This window comes from Mytilus trossulus, chromosome 8, assembly GCF_036588685.1.
Source record: "Mytilus trossulus isolate FHL-02 chromosome 8, PNRI_Mtr1.1.1.hap1, whole genome shotgun sequence".
Lineage (NCBI taxonomy): Eukaryota > Metazoa > Mollusca > Bivalvia > Mytilida > Mytilidae > Mytilus > Mytilus trossulus.
Window position 1 is genome coordinate 20,033,697 of NC_086380.1, and position 18,911 is coordinate 20,052,607.

Below are 18,911 nucleotides of genomic sequence, written 5' to 3' on the forward strand. Positions count from 1 at the left end.
CAGGAAAGTTTTAATAAACAACGCACCAAAACGTCCTAAATGGAAAAACAATATATGTAATTTAAAGAATAATATCAACGATAAATACAAAATATATGTACAAAATATTTCCAAAGTTTATTTCAAGGTATGTTTCGGTCATTTTAGGTAAGCATTTTGACCTTTTGGATTATTTCTAATTTAGTTCATTGCTATGCGTTGTTGTTATTGATTTTTTATATATTTAGTCATAGTTCTTAAGGTTCTAAACAGAAACAATCTGACTAGACTTTAATAACCTACAAGCCAAATATGACCATGACCTTCCTTCACAAAGTCCATGCTCCATAGACCATACCAAACAAACTACAAACTTACTTAAAGTTTCTTGATATTTATTCAAAAAAGAAGGGAACTGAAAATATAAATACTTATTTAAGTTAACAGGTCCCTGAAAAACAATGGCCGAAAGTGCAACGCACTTGACATCTGCTGTATTCACTTCAAAACCGTCTATTTTTGAGGTTCTTGCTCAGGACAGTCTTATGAGCACAATAAGACCTGCTCTTAAACATGCTGTAAAGGCAAGGCATTTATTTTCCTATTTGGTTTAATTGAATAATATTCTTGAATGTTTATATGTAGGACCAATATACTCTTACAGGCAATGAAAGGAGTGTAGTTTACCTAACTTAACAATGACTTGACGGTTAGCTTGCTGGTTCAGCTAGCAAGCAAGCTAACGAAAGAAATAACCGTTACCTACACACTGGATGCAATCGGCTATAATATTTTGACATGGTTAAATTCATTTCAAATGGATAATTGTCTCATTAACAATTATACCACTTTATATTTTTAAATGTTTGGGTTCGACGACTTACAGAAAAGAGCGACGATTTACAGAAAAGAACCGAAAAGGACCAAAAAGAACCGAAAATGACCGAAAAGAACCGAAAATGAGATCGACATTTTTGGTAATCGAAGAAAATTAGCAAATTGCAAATTATTCAAGTCTGTTATAAATGAAACTATATTTTTCCAAAAAGTTTATTATTAGGTTTTGAAACCTTATGCTGCGACTGGACTACATAAAATAACTTACTGTACACTGATGTGAAAAAATACAGGTAGGGTCAGTCTGAGACTACTATATGTTATAGTTGTCTCAGGGTCGGATGCCTATCTGAGGGAATACCGAAAGCGGATGAGCTCTTTATTCATTTGTATTTCCTGAAAGACGAAATGAAATGACTGTATAGTGCACAAAATTTATAATATATAGCTGAGACTACTTTAACACATAGTAGTCTCAGTATATATATATAGATAATGATGTATTTTTTTTAATTGATTATTCTCCTTTTATTCTCATGTAGCTCATCGTTTTATACCGTAAATTGAATAAACAAATTGAAATGAATCAAGAACATCGTAAAGTTTGTCAAGGTTTACTACATGCTCCTTTCGGTTCTTTTCGGTCCTTTTCGGTTCTTTTTGGTCCTTTTCGGTTCTTTTCTGTAAATCGTCGCTCTTTTCTGTAAATCGTTGGACCGTAAATGTTTTACTCCTTGAGGAAGTCGTGACATTTTTTTTACATTTTTTTTGTGTTTTTTGCAATTTCCCAGTCTGATTTAGCTCAAAACACTGTATATTACCACTGCATGCTGAAATTATCACGAGGGAAGCTGACAAAAACTTAGATTAATTTAGTTTTCAATCATTTCAATAGAAAGATAATCAATACTGTAACAATCTTTTTCAACAAATTCATTTTTCAATGCTCGATTGTGCCCTGTGAAATTCTTTCCACTGACAATATTTCATGTTTTTAATGGAGTATCCGTCTTATGCTTTGATTATGTCTTGACATAATTTCATAGTTATTCATATCCCTCTTGAGAAAATGTTTTCTTTACACATAATAATGAAATTATGCATACTGTCAAAGGAAAGTTATAATTATCATTAAAGTTTTGTTTGTAATGTGCATATTGTCTTTCAATTAAGTTTATGCACTTAAAAGATGACAAGATTATAGTAATTTCATTTACTTATTTATATGTAACTGTCTTTTTAGGTTTTAGCAGAAACAAAGCCAGCTAAATTTGCATGGATGCTGAGATTTTATGATGAAATATACACAATCCTTGATCTAATTCTACAGAATTATTATTTACGTTCACATAGTAAGCATCTTCAAATATATGGTAAAGTATATATTCATAACAGTATTAATCCTTCACTGGACTGTCTTCATTTCAGCTATCATGTCAACAAGTTTTGAAACATTTAGATAACGTAAAACTACTTTAATTTAACATAGACCATAGAAATTCATATTCTTTAAGGAATGACTGTAATATTTTTTCTGTCTATGTAGAAATAACATAAAACATTTGGTGCATACTGAATAACACGCGTAGCCGGATATTTAACAGTGTGCACCACATTTTTTTTATGTTATTTCGAATAGACAGAAAAAATATTACAGTCATTTCTTATAATTTAATTCTAAATTCTATTTTAAATTGAGAAAACCATGAAAAAACGTTGATGACATCATGGTCACATGACTAAATTATGTCTATGGGCTCATAACAAAATAATGTCAGCCAGTCAAAAGAAGCGTTACATTTAAAATTAAATTACTTGCTTTTATAGCTCACCATGTCTTTCTTCTATAAATCAATACACTGTTTGATTGTTTCTTCTAATTCTATTTCAGGTGGTTCTTTTGCTGAAAACTTTTATGGTATTAAAAGAGTTGCTTGTCAGAAGGATCAAAAACAGGAAGATACAAAACTTCCAAGAAGTTGTCTGCTTAAATCTATCTTGTGTTTGGTAAGCTTGGCTCAAAATAGGAAATATTGTTTTGTTAACATAAACAGTCATTTCAACTTTAGATTTCATGGTTTTAAGTCTAGATTAAAGAATTATATCTACTGGCTTTGTGTAAAATTTTAGAAAGTAAGCATTAAGAGATGAGAATTTATATTACATTGCTAAACAATTGTAAGCTTCTTATCCTAAGGTGCATGAAGTAAATTTGGTCTCATGTAAGATAAAATAAAGTAAAAATCATTATGAACCCACACAATTCTTTGTCCATGTAGACATTTAATTTCTAGCTTTAATGTCAGACACTGTTGTGTACCATACAAACATGTTCTGTCTTACAGTGATTAGCCTTATGAAATGAATATGAATCTATTGACCTCTCTGTGCTTTGTAAATTTATATCATTTAGTATTTATTCTGAATATGGGAGATAACTCTAATTTAAAAAAAGGTATCTTTGAATCAAGAATAGCAGACAATGTTTTGAGATGGATACAGTGTGAACAGTAGCTGCTTTTGCCACATCATAGTATATGTATCTTGAGGTGGCTTTTAACCATAAGCAACTTGAAAAACGGCTTGCTTGTTACTTTATTTTAAATCTACCCTAGTTGGTTTGAAAACCTGGCATTTGGCAGTGTGAATAAAATTAATCAATCTTTGTGTACTAACATGAGTAAGGTAAGCATTATTTTTGTCTCAAATGTTTCGATATTCTATAAAAAAATTGATATACAAGTATCAGTATATTAATTAAAATATTTCATAAATAACTTACCTTTTGTAGGTCATTTTGCCATATATAAAACATAAGTTTGACTTCATGTTTGAAGAACTTAGACACAAAATAAACACAGGAAGACTCAGTCAGGTATATATGTATTTGTTTAATATTATATCGTTTACATAAGATCTGCTTGTATGAGAATTTGGCTATCGTTTTTCTTATTACTACAAAAATAACATTAGCATATTACAATCTGGTATAACTTTTAGACTTTAAAAGACAAGAGGTAGCGAAGATCATGAGGTTAATACAGAAATACGACTTATACAGTTTACAAATACAGATAGAGAGTTATAAATGTATGGTTTATAGTCTCCTGGTATTTGTACTTACAATGAAACAAGAGAAGAGCTTTGCAAGCCTCACTCTAATTTTTCTTTCTAGAGCTCATCAGATAAATGTTATGTTTTCCTACACTGTACGAATAGTGTATATGTTCCAGACCGTATGAGTTTTTGGACCGTATGTGTACTTTTTCAAAATACGCATACGGTCAGACAGTACCTGTACAGTCTGACTAATACTAAGAAGTTGGTCAAGTTTAGCAAATACAAATATAAATAACAGATCAACAAATCTTATATCTCAAGTTAATATAAAAAGTTCAATTGATATTGAAATGAAAACTTAATATTCTAACTTTTTAAAAAGGTCATGCTAGTTTAACCTGTTAATCTCCTGTAATTAGCATGTCAGTAATATATTAATTAAAGGCCAGTATGCTCATTGATATTGAGGTTAACGGATGTAAACAAAACGTACAAGGACAATTGTTTTATAATATTTGCGAACTTTAAAAAAAAAATGCATATGCCAAGGAATATGCATGAACTGCAAACATGTAAATGTAAAATAATAATAAAAAAAACACATTTCTTGTGGTATTTAGTGTCAACTTGAGCAAGAGTACAAAAATGGCATTCAGATATAGAATTAAACAAACATTTAATTTCAATTGAACGTTTATTCACTTATCCATCTAATGTAAAAAATATCATCTTGGGAACTATAAAGCTACATATTTTTGGTATTTTTTTTCTTTTTTTTTTCAATTTAACCCATATGATACCAAAACATGTATGGTCAGCAGGACTGTACGAGTATACGTATACGGTCCGGACTGTACGCGTACGGTCTGGAACATATATATATCTGAGTCATTTTGTCTGTTGCTTGAGTAGACTTTGTCAAATGTATTCACAATTTGTATTGACTAAGGATGATTATACAGCTAGATATTCGCCTATGGTTGAGACCTATATATTGTCCTTCAGATTTCTTTTCTTTTAATTTCAGAACACATTGTTATGTAAATTGTACAAAGCCTTTGTAAAAGTGTATCCCTATATCCATATGGTATGGGAAGGCAGTATACTGGTACATTTAATATCCTACATGTTTGGTAAATCAAAATGGCACTCTCCATTTGTAAGACTTTCTGGTGTAGAATTAGTTCACCAAACAGAGGAAGATTTACAGTCAACACATGTTAATAGCCCAGAAGTGTGGCAAGATTTGAGGTGAGTCAAAAGTAGTTTCATGATATGAAATTAAGTTATAAAAATATTTTGACCTTGAAATAAAACTGCAAAAAAATGAGAACAAAAATATAATTTTTCCTACGAATATTTCTAATTTATGAAGACAAGGAACATTCTCCATTTTGTAGCAGTCATGTTTAACATGTTTAAGGATTGTCAAATATATAAAAACAGGAAATAGTCCAGTATAACTTTGATTTGTCCATATCATTAGGGAGTCAAACCAAACTGAAAATAAGACCTGTAAGTTTCATGGCCTCATTAATATTTTCAAAGTTTATTTTGACATGATGGCAGTTTTGTTTTACAGATTAACATTATCATTTCAGCTTGAATAATAAATTACTGTTTGCATGTAAGAGAGCAGTAAATCTAACAGCCGTGACCTTGTCAACAGGTCTCTCAGTGGGTGTGTTCTTCCTTCAGTTTCTTGATTGGTGGTATACTAGTGATAACAATGCTCCATCATTACTGGCAATGCCTACTCCAGACCCTCCTAAGGTTAGTAGACATCCTCTTTTTATGGTTATTGTCATTCAAAGATGATATTTACCAATGTTTTTGCATTTTTGCCTAACATCTTAAAATCTATAATACTATAGATACTGTAAACCAACCTATTTGCGCCGATAATTAATTTCACGTTTAGCCCTTTCTAGTTCACTTCACGATGATTTAATTTTACAATTTTCTAATGTACTTGAGGTAGTTGAATAAGAAAAGATCCAAACATATTTGAGGCAATTTAAATTCGCGTTATATTTCTACTCGCGAAAGAGATATTTTTATAAAGTTAACTGTTCCTAAAAGATGGAGAAGCAACTAGTTTAGCCCTTTCTAGTTCACTTCACGATGATTTAATTTTACAATTTTCTAATGTACTTGAGGTAGTTGAATAAGAAAAGATCCAAACATATTTGAGGCAATTTAAATTCGCGTTATATTTCTACTCGCGAAAGTCGCCAAAAAAAATCACTCTCGTAATACATTGGTTTACAGTAGATTGAATCTTTAAAAAAGTAGAAATGATTAGAATTTCAGGATCTACAAGTAAGGCCAAATAAAAAAGGATGTGTGGTGTCAGTTACATCTAATAAAATTAGGGTAGGTACATTGTAGGTAGGGATTTTTTTATTTTATGTGTTATTTTTACATTGAGTCTATGGGAACAACATTCTGACTTTAACAGTGCTTAAAGAAAAATGACAATAAAATCTTTAGAGTAGGCCATTTCTAAGACAAAAAAGTAGGGAAGGTAGGGTAACTGGAACCACACATATATTTTTATTTGGCCTAAGTAAACAAATCTTCAGGCAACTCTTTATTATTTATTTTAAAATTGATCAGAATATTGGAAATGTGGTTTATTATAAATTGATCAGAATATTGGAAATGTGGTTTATTATAAATTGATCAGAATATTGGAAGTGTGGTTTATTATAAATTGATCAGAATATTGGAAATGTGGTTTATTATAAATTGATCAGAATATTGGAAATGTGGTTTATTATAAATTGATCAGAATATTGGAAATGTGGTTTATTATAAATTGATCAGAATATTGGAAGTGTGGTTTATTATAAATTGATCAGAATATTGGAAATGTGGTTTATTATAAATTGATCAGAATATTGGAAGTGTGGTTTATTATAAATTGATCAGAATATTGGAAATGTGGTTTATTATAAATTGATCAGAATATTGGAAGTGTGGTTTATTATAAATTGATCAGAATATTGGAAATGTGGTTTATTATAAATTGATCAGAATATTGGAAGTGTGGTTTATTATAAATTGATATATTTTTTTCTATATTTTTCAGTCAGCTGTTGATGAAACACTACCACCTAATGATATATGTCCTGTATGTCTAAAGAAGAGAACTAATGATACAGCTTTATCTGTATCAGGGTATGTAAAACTGTTACAATTAGATTAATGAGTTTCCGTGTCATTTGTTCTATTGTGGAGAGTGAGTTGTCTCATTGCAATCGGTAATCATACCACATTTTCTATTTTCTATTTACATCCAATCTGGTAGGCTCTGTTTTAAATTACATTTTCTAATAAAGTTATAATTGATAATGATCATAGTGTTGTAATCATATTTCAAGTTGGTCTCATTGGGGTCTAAGCGTGACACAGGATTGTCGATTTTTTTGTAAGCCTGAAACGTGAAAGTAAAATTATTATATTGTGAATGACGGTCGCAAATCTCCGTTTTACTGTCTCCGCTACGCGTCGCCAGTAAAACTGCATTTGTGACCGTCAAATCTACAATTGACGGTGGCAACTCTTCAACTACAGTACTGTTATTCCTTAAATAAACGAGCCAGCAGTAATTAAATCATAAGTTTATTTTTATTACTTTTCAGGTTTGTGTTCTGTTATCCTTGTATTTATGAGCATATACAACAATATGGTAGTTGTCCAGTAACCAGTTATCCTGCCAGGAAGGAACATTTAATAAAACTCTATCCACCAGGGGCATAGTAGCTGACTATGCATCTCATTTGTGACAGTACATTGAAGTGCTCTTTATACAGATTTCTTGTCAACTAGAAGATGTTTAAGGACATGACAGTACACATATCTACATAGGCCGAACATTTTTGTAATGTCACCTGTGAATATAAATAGCATCTGCTGGTAGATGAAACAAGATTGTTATACACGTATAAGGTAGAATGCATAGTGTATTTGATATCTGCTTGGCAACAGTTATACCTGTATTTACGACATTGCTGCAAGAAACAACGAAGATTAGAAATCCAAATACCAAAGTAGTCTAGACATTCTGATTAAGAATGAAACCACCATTGTTTTTCCGTATTGTGCCAAATGAATTTAATCAGAAAGCAATCGTTTTATGGTAATCATTTTGATTTTTGTTTAAATTATGTTTTTTGTTTTTTGATGAATGTTTTAGTTGTTTAAATAAACTAATTAAATTGCATGTTGTTAGTTAGATGCATGAAGTTACTTGTTTCTGTGATTAAAATTTGTACATTTATATCCTAATTACAGTCAAACCTGTATATGCTGTATATCAAAATTCTCGTTGGATCCTCCTATAAACACCTTTTTTTCTAAATGCAAAGTTATTATTATAGAGGTACAAGAAGAAAGTTCCCTTACAAAATATAAGACAGGCTTTGGCTTAACAAATGTAACTTTTGTGATAGGTTTGACTGTACTTGGTCGAATAAAATCAGTATTTGCTAGCATGTTACAAAAAAAAATTCAGCAAGATACCCTTTTAAATCACTGCAAAAAGTCAACTGAATGGTGAATATTTTATGTATGGATTCCTAGCAAGGGTTTACATGTCCATTAGAGGATAAACCTGACCTAAACCACATTGATGAAGCTTAAGTTTGTTTGGTCTTGTCCCTATCTCAGACATTGTAAACAATAGGTCAATTATATTTGGTGTATAAAATGTTTGTAAGTTGTTAAGTCTCACTAGCAGGTTTCGATCTGACCTTGACCTGATTTGCATGGTTCATTTTTCCCTTAGAAACTATAAGCTTTAGCAATGTGGCCACTATATTTGGTGTACGGTGTCATTGTAAGGTGTACATGGATGTCTTGCTAGGTTTTAGCTGACCTTGACCTCATTTTTTTGGTTCATTTGTTCCTCAGATGCTTTAAACCTGAGTAATGTTGACACTGTATTTAGTGTATGGAATGAGTGTAAGGGGTACATAGCTGTCTGGCTAGTTTCCTCTCACCTTGACCTGATTTTCAAGGTTCATTGGTATATATATGTTAAGTTTTTATGTGGTTTCGTCTGTGTTTTGGATACAATAAGTAAGTTGGTGTATGGAATGACCTTCCAACTGCAAATTATTGATATACATGATGAAAGAGTCATAATAAAAAAATCGAAATTAGTCCTTAAAAGAGTTCAGAAATGACAAACAGTCACAATTGTCCAGAGTCTGTGTGCAGGTAGCTTTCACTATACCAGTATGTTCTGCCAATAATGAATGTCTAATTCAATCAGCAAACTTTATTAAACAGAACTTGAGGAGTTATTGACCTCTAGAATTGACCTGTATTTAGTCTAAATAGGAAAACATTGCAAATTAGACCTTTGTAATTTCTAGAATCATTATGGCAATTCTTATAAATTTAACAATGGTTGAAAATAGTTTTTGAAAAACAAATATATGCAGTATGGGTTTTATACACTGTTGATATGATGACCTTTACCTTCTATGTCATTCAGTGTCTCTTTTTTCATATTTATTTTTAGAAAGATTTTATTATATATAAAACCTGCTTCATTTAATAATTTATTACATAAATATACTTGACCTAGAAGGCTTGGTGGTAACCTTAAATCAGTACCTTTGACTCTAATTTCACCCCTGGCTTATAAAGTGGATTCTTTATTGCATTCAAGACTAGTATTGATGGTCCTTTTTATGGGTTTTATTCTTCACTAGTTCACAGCATTGTGAATGATATAATACATTTACTTGGGAAAAAACCCAGATATCTTGAGTAGCAGGGTATGGAAATTTATCATTCAGAAAGAACAGAAGAAAAGTTTCAAAAATAGCTGTTTACATGATAATTTATTTTTTATTGATCATCGGAAGTAGTGGTTTTGACAATGTCACCTGTGCATGCTATTTGATAAAGTTTATTTTCAGATGTGAAAAGGTCATAACAACTTATAAAAAGTTCATCTTTATCACTAATTTGCATACCAAACATTAAAATTAACCCACCCCAATTTCTAGTATCAAAAAAAGATATGATCTGACCTTCTTTATCTAATACATGTAATATTGAGGAGTCAGCAATTATAAAATTGTCACAATTTGTAACAACTAGACCAAATGGATCAAATGAATCTTGTTTATTAAGCTCGTTAATGCCTGTATAAATATTCAGAACCCTACCACCCTCATCTAGCACAACAACACGGCCCTTTTTACGCCCTAGCTCCATATCAACAACACCAACATTATTTTCACTAGTAACTATTATATCAGGTAATGTAAATAATTGTTTCTTATTATTGTCAAATTCATATTCCGTTTCATGTTTTCCTTTTGAATCCAGTACTATAATTTTCCGTGGTCGTTCATAAGATGGTCCACTATCTTCTGCACTTGAAATCATGACTTTATTGTTTTTAGTCACATGTATGGACTTTGTAATGAGAGGCGAAATCTCATAGCAACTTTCTTTGATTTCCATTACTTCTTTGGGTAATTCAAGTAGTTTAGATAGTTCACAAGACAAAAGAAGATTCCCGGAGGGGGTTAAGGCTATTGCATAACAATGCATTTTTGGGATACGATTGCTGTCAAGCAATCTGTAGACTTTTACCATTGACCCTATGACACACTCCCTCACGTCATTCGTTTTATTCTAAACATTCGGCAACATCTCAGATTCTTATGATTGTCTTGCTTTAAAAGGTAAAAACAAGCAAAACAATTGAACATAAACAACTTTCCTGTAATGTTTTACTCATAATCTTCATGTGTGATATTTTCCTTGACTTATATGCGTGTTTTTAACAATACGGAAAATCAGAATTAAACAGTATTTATATTTAGTGTTTTTATAAATTTAGAAACACGTCAGAGGGAATTCCCAAATTTTGATAACTTGCGAGAGTTCTCTGATATCCGATCGATAATTCTATTTCTGTCACAAGAACTGAAGTGGAGTATTTCTATATTTTACCGTTATGAAACTGATATTTGATACTGTACTCTCATAAAGAAATGGAGAACCATTCATCATATCATTTAATAAACGTTCTTGTTCCAAATCGTAAGTCGCGGTTTGTGTATGTATAAATGTCCATGCGTGGTCTCACTAATTAGAGACAAAAAGAAATGTAGAGACAAAAAGCGTCAAGAAGCGACAAGAAGAATAATATTAGCAACAAGAAACTATTTAGCGACAAGAAAACATTTTTTTTATTTATATTACTTATTCGAAACAAATATTAAAAAATATGCAAAAGAAAACAATTTCAACGACAGGAAAGTTAATTTTGATAGGGGGGAAAATGAAACTTGTAAATCTAATTCAATTGTTACATTTATTTACATGATATTTTATAAGGTATCACAGGAAGTATATTTTGTCTTTTTAGTTGTTTTTAAAACCATATTTGTACAATATATAATTAACTTGCAAAATGCATTATTTGTGCATAATTGTCCAGAAAATACATACACAAATTGTGAAATACAAATTAAGAACTGAAATCAAACAAGAGGAAAACATAATTAAAATGTGAATATTTTTCATCATTTTATTTAGTGTATTGTCTCATTTAACGATATTTATCATGTTTATGCATATAGATTGAAGATTAAAGGAAACTGATGACAATCTTGAGTTTTCAACAGGTGTTCACTATTCGGTACAATAATTTTATATTCTGGTGCGTGTAATTGATGAAGGTGTTAATGGATGTTATTGTTGCAATAAAACAAAGGACACGCACCTAGTTAATCTCATTTGTTGCTCTTAATTGTGTATTACCTTAGAGTGAAGCCACAGCTAATGTTGGTCCTATCAGGAAAAATTAATTGTACAGTTAGGAAGGAAATAATATTTCATGTTTTTGTTTTATTAAATCCTTCAAAAGGAAGGTGACAAATCTTTGTTATTATTTTCATTTTATAGCGTTTACATTTCCTTTGCTCTTACACATGTTTAATTTCTACATCTATCAATATGATAATAAAAAGTACACAATCTCTTCATCGATTTTTTTTTATTTCTTCATCTTTCAATATAATCTTAAAAAATATTTGAATGTATTTGATAACAAAATGTATTCTTGTCACTAAATAGCTTCTTGTTGCTTTTTGTCACTTATTATTTTTCTTCTTGTCGCTAATTAGTGAGACCCCACATGCGTGTAGTTTTCCTGATTTCAAGGGGTATCAGATTGAGTGATTCCCCGCTTCATTGATTAATTTGAAACTCATGGGATTCTTTCTATGTCTGTCTGTATATGGAGGGCTATTGTTGTTGCATAATTTTAAATCACATGCATAATTTAAATTAAAATAAATGTTTCATCGTAAAAATTACCAATAACACCTCTTCAGCAGAAATGGAATCTTCCATGTTATCGTTTCGAGTTGTCTCCCTTTTCGAAGTATTCGTCAAGAAGAATTAACTCGTTAATGCCGGTAAACGTCGTATTATATTAAGAACGATCTCAATGTAAACAGAGGAGTGTGTACGGAAAGGAGTCATGCCCTCTGACCCAAAGGAACTTCAATAATTAAAGAGTAAGAAATGGGGTTCCTCCTAAACTGGTCTGCCGTTCTATATATAGCTTCGCACCGAAGGTCAGTGTAGCGATAAGTGAACACAATAGGGGTCCAGTTTAGGGTTCCTTCTAGAATTACGGTGATAAGATACGGAAGCAAGTTAACTCGTACCACGGCATTGGAACCAAAAAAGTTAACTTGTACTACTGGGAAGTCGTAACATTCAGAAAAATATATAAAAAATATGATGTTTTATTGTTTTCTGTTTGTAAACTTATTAGAAATAAAGTTGAATTACTTGAATTTTACACAGGAGTTAAATGAAAACTTAGACAAAAATAAAGAATGTTTTAAAGCATTAATGTTTTAACTGATCTTTCAAACTAGAACATAGGCGGATCCAGCCCCCCCTTTTTTTGTGGAAAAAATTTGGTTGATAATAAAGGGAATCATTGAAGCATGACTGGAGCGGGCCCCCTCTTAGGTCAGTCAGCGGGCTCCCCCTTAGGAAAAGTTCTGGATACGCCACTGTAGAACTTAATCCAGAGGAAAGTTAAAACATTGCTTTAACTGTACCTTATTAGAATTGAACATGTTGAATATGTATATATCCAATTTAAGTTAATTAAAGCTGTAATCCATGATCACAAATTGAATGCTATGTTTACAATTGTTGAAAGCCATGTGCTTTTTTTGCGGGGGAAATGCGGACCCCCTTAACAGGAATCAGTTAAATTTCATTGTTACATTTATTTATAGACAGTAAAAATAATTTTGACAATCATTTTGACTAACTGCTAAGATTTAATTATTCATGAAAAATTTTCTTCGGGTGAAACTGTATATACCTTAATTATCTACATCTGCCACAGTATTTTCTATCCAATATACAAGGAACATAAGCTACAAATTGGTCATTGTACTTTCAAATTATATACATTTTACAGACTTAAGAGGTATTGGGTGAAAGTAACGTATATCATGTATATTCATCATTTAACACCATTTGAATGCATTTAAATAAGTTGGTACGAGTTAGCAATGGTACGAGTTTGCATTGGTACAAGTTTTTTTTTAATGGTACGAGTTTACAATGGTACAGGATAACTATAATTCGATAAAACACAATTTAAGTACATGGCTCATACACTTGTAACGGGGATTGGCTATTCTTTAAGTTGAGTGACTATTCAGATTGTTACATTTTGCATGTGCAGTTGAATTAGTTTACAGCTGTACCAGTGTTACCGGCCAAAAATGCTTGAGACTCGCGCATGTTCATGCTTTTTTTGCAACAGTATTCTTGGATCTATTTCTTTCCTCTTTGATCTTTTGAATTTTGGCCAAATCTCATGCATTTGTTTAATGAAAATTTGGCAGAACTGCTATACATGTGTCAATGAAAACTATGGCAATCGTATCCCTCAGAGCATTCTGCTCTTTGATTATGGATGGTGATTTAATCATTCTATTTTCCGACAGCACTACTTTTGTAAGGGTATCTACTTCTGTATCGCTAATCCACAATGAATCATCATTACAGCTCACAAAACTATTAAATGCAGAGTCAGTTTCCCACTGAAAAGCAATCTTAAAATCAAACTCAGTTTCAAATGTCAAAGGAACAGATATATCTACCAAAAATCCATAAAGCATAGAATTAGTAAAATATTCCAAGAGAATAAGTTTTGGGATCATGACTACTATTTTTGTTTTTTCTAGATTTTCTAGTGTTTGGTTGAGAGCACTTTGATTTACACTGAACACCTTTTTGAGGTTATTGAATTTCAACAAAGTATTTGTCTCATCCAACTCCTGCTTGAGAAAAGCTATACCATTTTGAATTATCTTCTTTTCTTCCTCAAATGTTTGAGTATATTCTTTCTTCTTTGTTTCAAGTTCCTCAAGAAGTTTATTTGTGTTCTCACTTATTTTTTCTTTCAATTCTTTATCTTTCTCTAATATTTCTTCTTTTGTTTTTTCATAAATTGAAGGATTAAATGTGTCCAGACTTTTCTCATGAGCAGTTAGTTCACACACTTTCTGATTCATTCTATTTTCCCTAGTTTTAGAATTTTGATTTTTTCATGAAAAGCTTCAGCTATTCCTGTCATGCTATGGTTCTTATGAAATCTAGAAATGCAACTTTGACAAACGAGTTCATTGCACATGACACAAAATGAGCTACACCACTGTCCGAAGTGTTTGACACATTGGATCTTTGTCATGTCTGTGTTTTGTTCTTGATCTGTTTGGTGCTTTAAAAAGTCATTTATGTCTATTAATGTATGCTCCTTTGTAAATTTTGGGTGAACTTTTTCTTGACAATTTTGACACATTTTTATATTACACTCAATACATTTCCACTGAATAACAAGCTCTAGTTCACAAAGTTCACACTTTTTCTGATTTTCCATTGCTAAAACCTAAACTGCTTCAAAACTAAAACTTTCACTTTAAAAAACGATATGAATAACTTTCAGTAAGAGCATCAATACTTATGAAGTAAATAAGTACTCAGAGGTAAATGATATGGGATATAATCTTTGATATGGTCAAAGTTTATGTAACTATCAGTGTTTGTTTGCTTAAATTTAATAATAAGAGATAGTTCAATGATAAATATTAATCAATTATATTTGCAGTTTTAGTGCATACAGTATTAATGTACTGTATAAACACATGTCTGTTGTTTAAAACTTCATTTTTTGACCATCAATGTATTGAATTAGGAAATATACATTTGTAGTTGGAACTCCCCCCCCCCCCTTTTATCCTGGGTAGGGAACCACCCCTTTTAAAAATGGCTTGATAGGCTCCTGATGTTGACTTGTTTGATGTAGTGTGTACAACTTATGAAGTTAAGTTGATGTCTCAAAGACATTTACATCACACACACTTCAATTGAGATATAAAAAATAAGGGAAAATCTGTTTTTTTTTTTTTTCATAATGAATTTGTATACTAATCTAAACATTATGTTATTTGATTTGTTGGTTTGTTTTGGGCTGCTGCATCATTATCTATATCTATTTATTTATAAAAGGTAAAATATAATTTTAACAAAAAAGCAAACCCCAATTCTATTACAAATTTCTGAAAAGAATTGGCTTTAAAAGCACAGGGAAGAAGTGATAATTGTAACTCTACATAGTAAAAATGTTAATGGTATATATTGAGACCAAATGTTGAAATGGAATGAAGTCATATGTTGCTAAACACAAGTTTGTTTACTCTAACTCCTAACAATGAAGTTAGGAATTTGTTGAGCAGATAACTTATTTGCTTTTCATTTCCCTATTTTAATTCCTGAAATATTTAGAAAAAAAAAAATCTTGACTACCTACCTTTTCAATATTAGATATTTTGAATATACTTGTAACAACAAAACTTAAATTTTTAAATTTAAGAGTTATTTCCCTTTATGTATGAATTCTTAGATTATTTATAAAAATTCATCTTTAACATTCATAAGATTCTTTCAGTGAGTAGAACGTTATCATGGGGTGTCTTGTACTCAAAATAAAAACGCATTGAATACAGATTTTTAATTTATAATTATTTAGTTTGACATATGTAATTGAATTTGTTATTAAAAATTCAGTTTAAGTTTATAAGTTGTTAAGATTAATAATTTATTTCATTTTCTTTCAAATTTAATTGATTTTTGCTGTGGTAATTTCCGTTTTGCATGCGATTAATCAATAAGGCAGTTAACTCTTTTTGCATAAAATAGTGACCTCTTTAAAACAGATTACAGCAATGAATTGACTTAATAATAGTGTAGTTTTTTCCAAGTTTCCTGCATTATAAGATCAAAGAAAACTTAACAAATTTTTGCCTTAATTGTAATATGAATATATTTATAATGTCCTGACACAAACCAGGAGGTCTTCTATTTTAATAAACAGTTAATTATAACATATTAGTTGAATTTTCAGGGCACAAGAAATTTTAAAAAGTGTTCTTTTATATTACCTCATAATTTATTAATTATTTCATGTGGAGTTTTTATTAACCATTTGTTGTTAGCAACTTAATTAGTAGACTAAATATTTCCATGCAAGTTTCATCTGAAATTCAAAGAATACGACTTTTCATTGGAGCTGATGAGGCAGAAAAGTTTTATTAACAAAAAACTGTTTCATCAGTGATAAATAATAACATTAGAATTAAGAATGGAAATGGGGAATGTGTCAAAGAGACAACAACCTGACCATAGAGCAGACAACAGCAGAAGGTTAGCAATGGGTCTTTAATGCAGCGAGAAACTCTCACACCCGAAAGCGTCCTTTGTTGGGGATCTGTTCAAAATTAAAGAAAGGACTATCAATGGTGAAAATTAAAGTAGATGGGGAGCTAACATCAATGAGTTTAAAACCCAACAATGTAAATAACACAAAGACATATAGGAGGAAACATACAGGCTTCTTAGCTATATCTGGCTCAATTCTAAAAAGGTCAGAGTACATGTATAAAGAAAGTTTCAAAGATATACCATCAACAGCATTGTTTTTAGACAACAAAATAATAACAAAAAATCAAAGAAATGCTGTAAGACAACAATTGACAAATGTTAACTACTGTTAATATAAATAAAATATGAATACAGTGCTTGATCAAATATTGGGGTATGTAAGAGTTAATGAAATGCATATTTTTCGTACTCTCTTGCCAGTAACATATTAATGTTTCTTATTTCATTAAGCATCACTTTTCTTATGAATTAATGATACATGTTTAATATATATAGGTTCTTATTTCATTGAAAATCACATTTCTAATGAATTAATGATATAATATATAACTTCTAAACAGGCCAATTCACACTTAATTTATAATCTATCATTCTAGATTGCAGTAGCAAGACTGTTTATAGACTTCTTAGCATCTTATTAAGTCATATTTAACTGTTTAGATCTGTCACTTTATCAGTTACGAGGATGAACACAGAATTTACTGACTTATTTATAAGGTATATCTTATCTCTTATGAGTCTATATCAAACCAAATAGGGTTGTAAAAGTTTGATTGTGTTGACTCTTTAAACTTTTCATTTCGTTAGTGGGGGTAGAAAGTTAAAACGTTACTTTTTGATCTCAGCAATTTTCAAGTGTTTTTTACGATGTAATTTTCATTGAATGTTTGTTACTTTTGTACATATACCCGCTCTTAAAAGTTATTGCGTTTATTAAGGTTGAAGAATAAGTCATGGTCATAGTAGTGGAGGTATTTCATTAGACATATTAAACTAGAAATTAACTTTGGGTTAGAAAATATGACAAAACTAAGATTTAATTTTGTAGTATCATATAAAAAAAAAAGATGTGGTATGATTGCCAATGAGACAACTATCCACAAATGACCAAAATGACACAAACATTCACAACTATAGGTCACTGTATGTCCTTCAACAATGAGCAAAGCCCATACCACATCAACTTATTTCATTGGAAGATTTAGAAAAGTGATTGACAAGTTGCTGGCAACTGAAAGAGGCAAATTCCTGAAATTTATTATTAATTTAAGAAAAAGTTATACATGTACCTTTTAACATTCAAATAGTGGCAAGGTAATAAATATTTCTTTTTGCTTAGATAATGTAAATCCAGTGATAACTTCTTTTGGACTGCTTGAATATAACTAACCTACATTTCAAACAAATGTCATTCAGAATTAAATTTACAGAAATGTCTGTTTGCTTTCAGATGGTAGTGATGAAATATTTCTAACAGGGAAATTGAAGAAATTTTCTGTTTGATTAAATTGCATATATTGAACCTTAATAAACAAACTTATTTACTCTTATCACGTTGAGAACAAGATAAATTCAACTTCCAAATCCCGTTCACACATTGATGTAAGAAATGAATTGTATGGCTAATCCTTTCCCTCTATTGTGGTGGCATTAAGGGGAGATAAGTGTCCAGCTACTCTCAAGTGCCTCTCTGTTAGTTCATCATAAATAATAATACCAATACATGGACAGTGTTATGTAAATATAATTATCCATCGAGTGACTATTACCATGTTTGTCTTATACCTTTATTAATAGTTTGTATCCATAACTATGTAAAATAACAACTTTACAAGACATGTGTTAACTACGTATTACTAGAGTTGCTACGTAAAGGATAAGTTTTCATGTAAAATATTTTGTCGATTACATTTTAGAGTTTAATATGCTTATAAGCCATTATTAATATTTAATGAAATGTTTTAAAATGAAAAATTCATTTTATCTTTATTTGTGCATATATTCCTCTGTCAGTCTTTTACATCAGCTGTATTGAAAATAGGTGTCAAACATGTTGTTCCACTTTCTGAAATGAAAATGAAAAAAAAAAAACATTGTTAAGGGATATTATATACATATTTGTTTTAATGTTAAGTTTTATCTAGGCTTTACTTCATTATTTTATAAAATATAAGATACTGTCTGAATGGAGATGGAAGAGGGTAAATGCTTTAATGAGCTTCCCCCTCCCCCCTCAC

At 30.6% G+C, this 18,911-nt stretch overlaps 1 protein-coding gene across 1 annotated transcript; it reads left to right on the forward strand.

The window, feature by feature from the left end:
• Positions 1-307: 307 nt before the first annotated feature.
• LOC134681717 (peroxisome assembly protein 12-like) lies at positions 308-7,999 on the forward strand. The gene is made up of 8 exons (XM_063541352.1): positions 308-563; positions 2,060-2,168; positions 2,708-2,823; positions 3,608-3,691; positions 4,904-5,127; positions 5,478-5,649; positions 6,971-7,059; positions 7,524-7,999. Exons 1-8 carry the CDS (start codon positions 441-443, stop codon positions 7,639-7,641), a joined length of 1,035 nt encoding a protein of 344 aa, XP_063397422.1. The 5' UTR covers positions 308-440; the 3' UTR covers positions 7,642-7,999.
• The last annotated feature ends 10,912 nt before the right edge of the window (positions 8,000-18,911 follow it).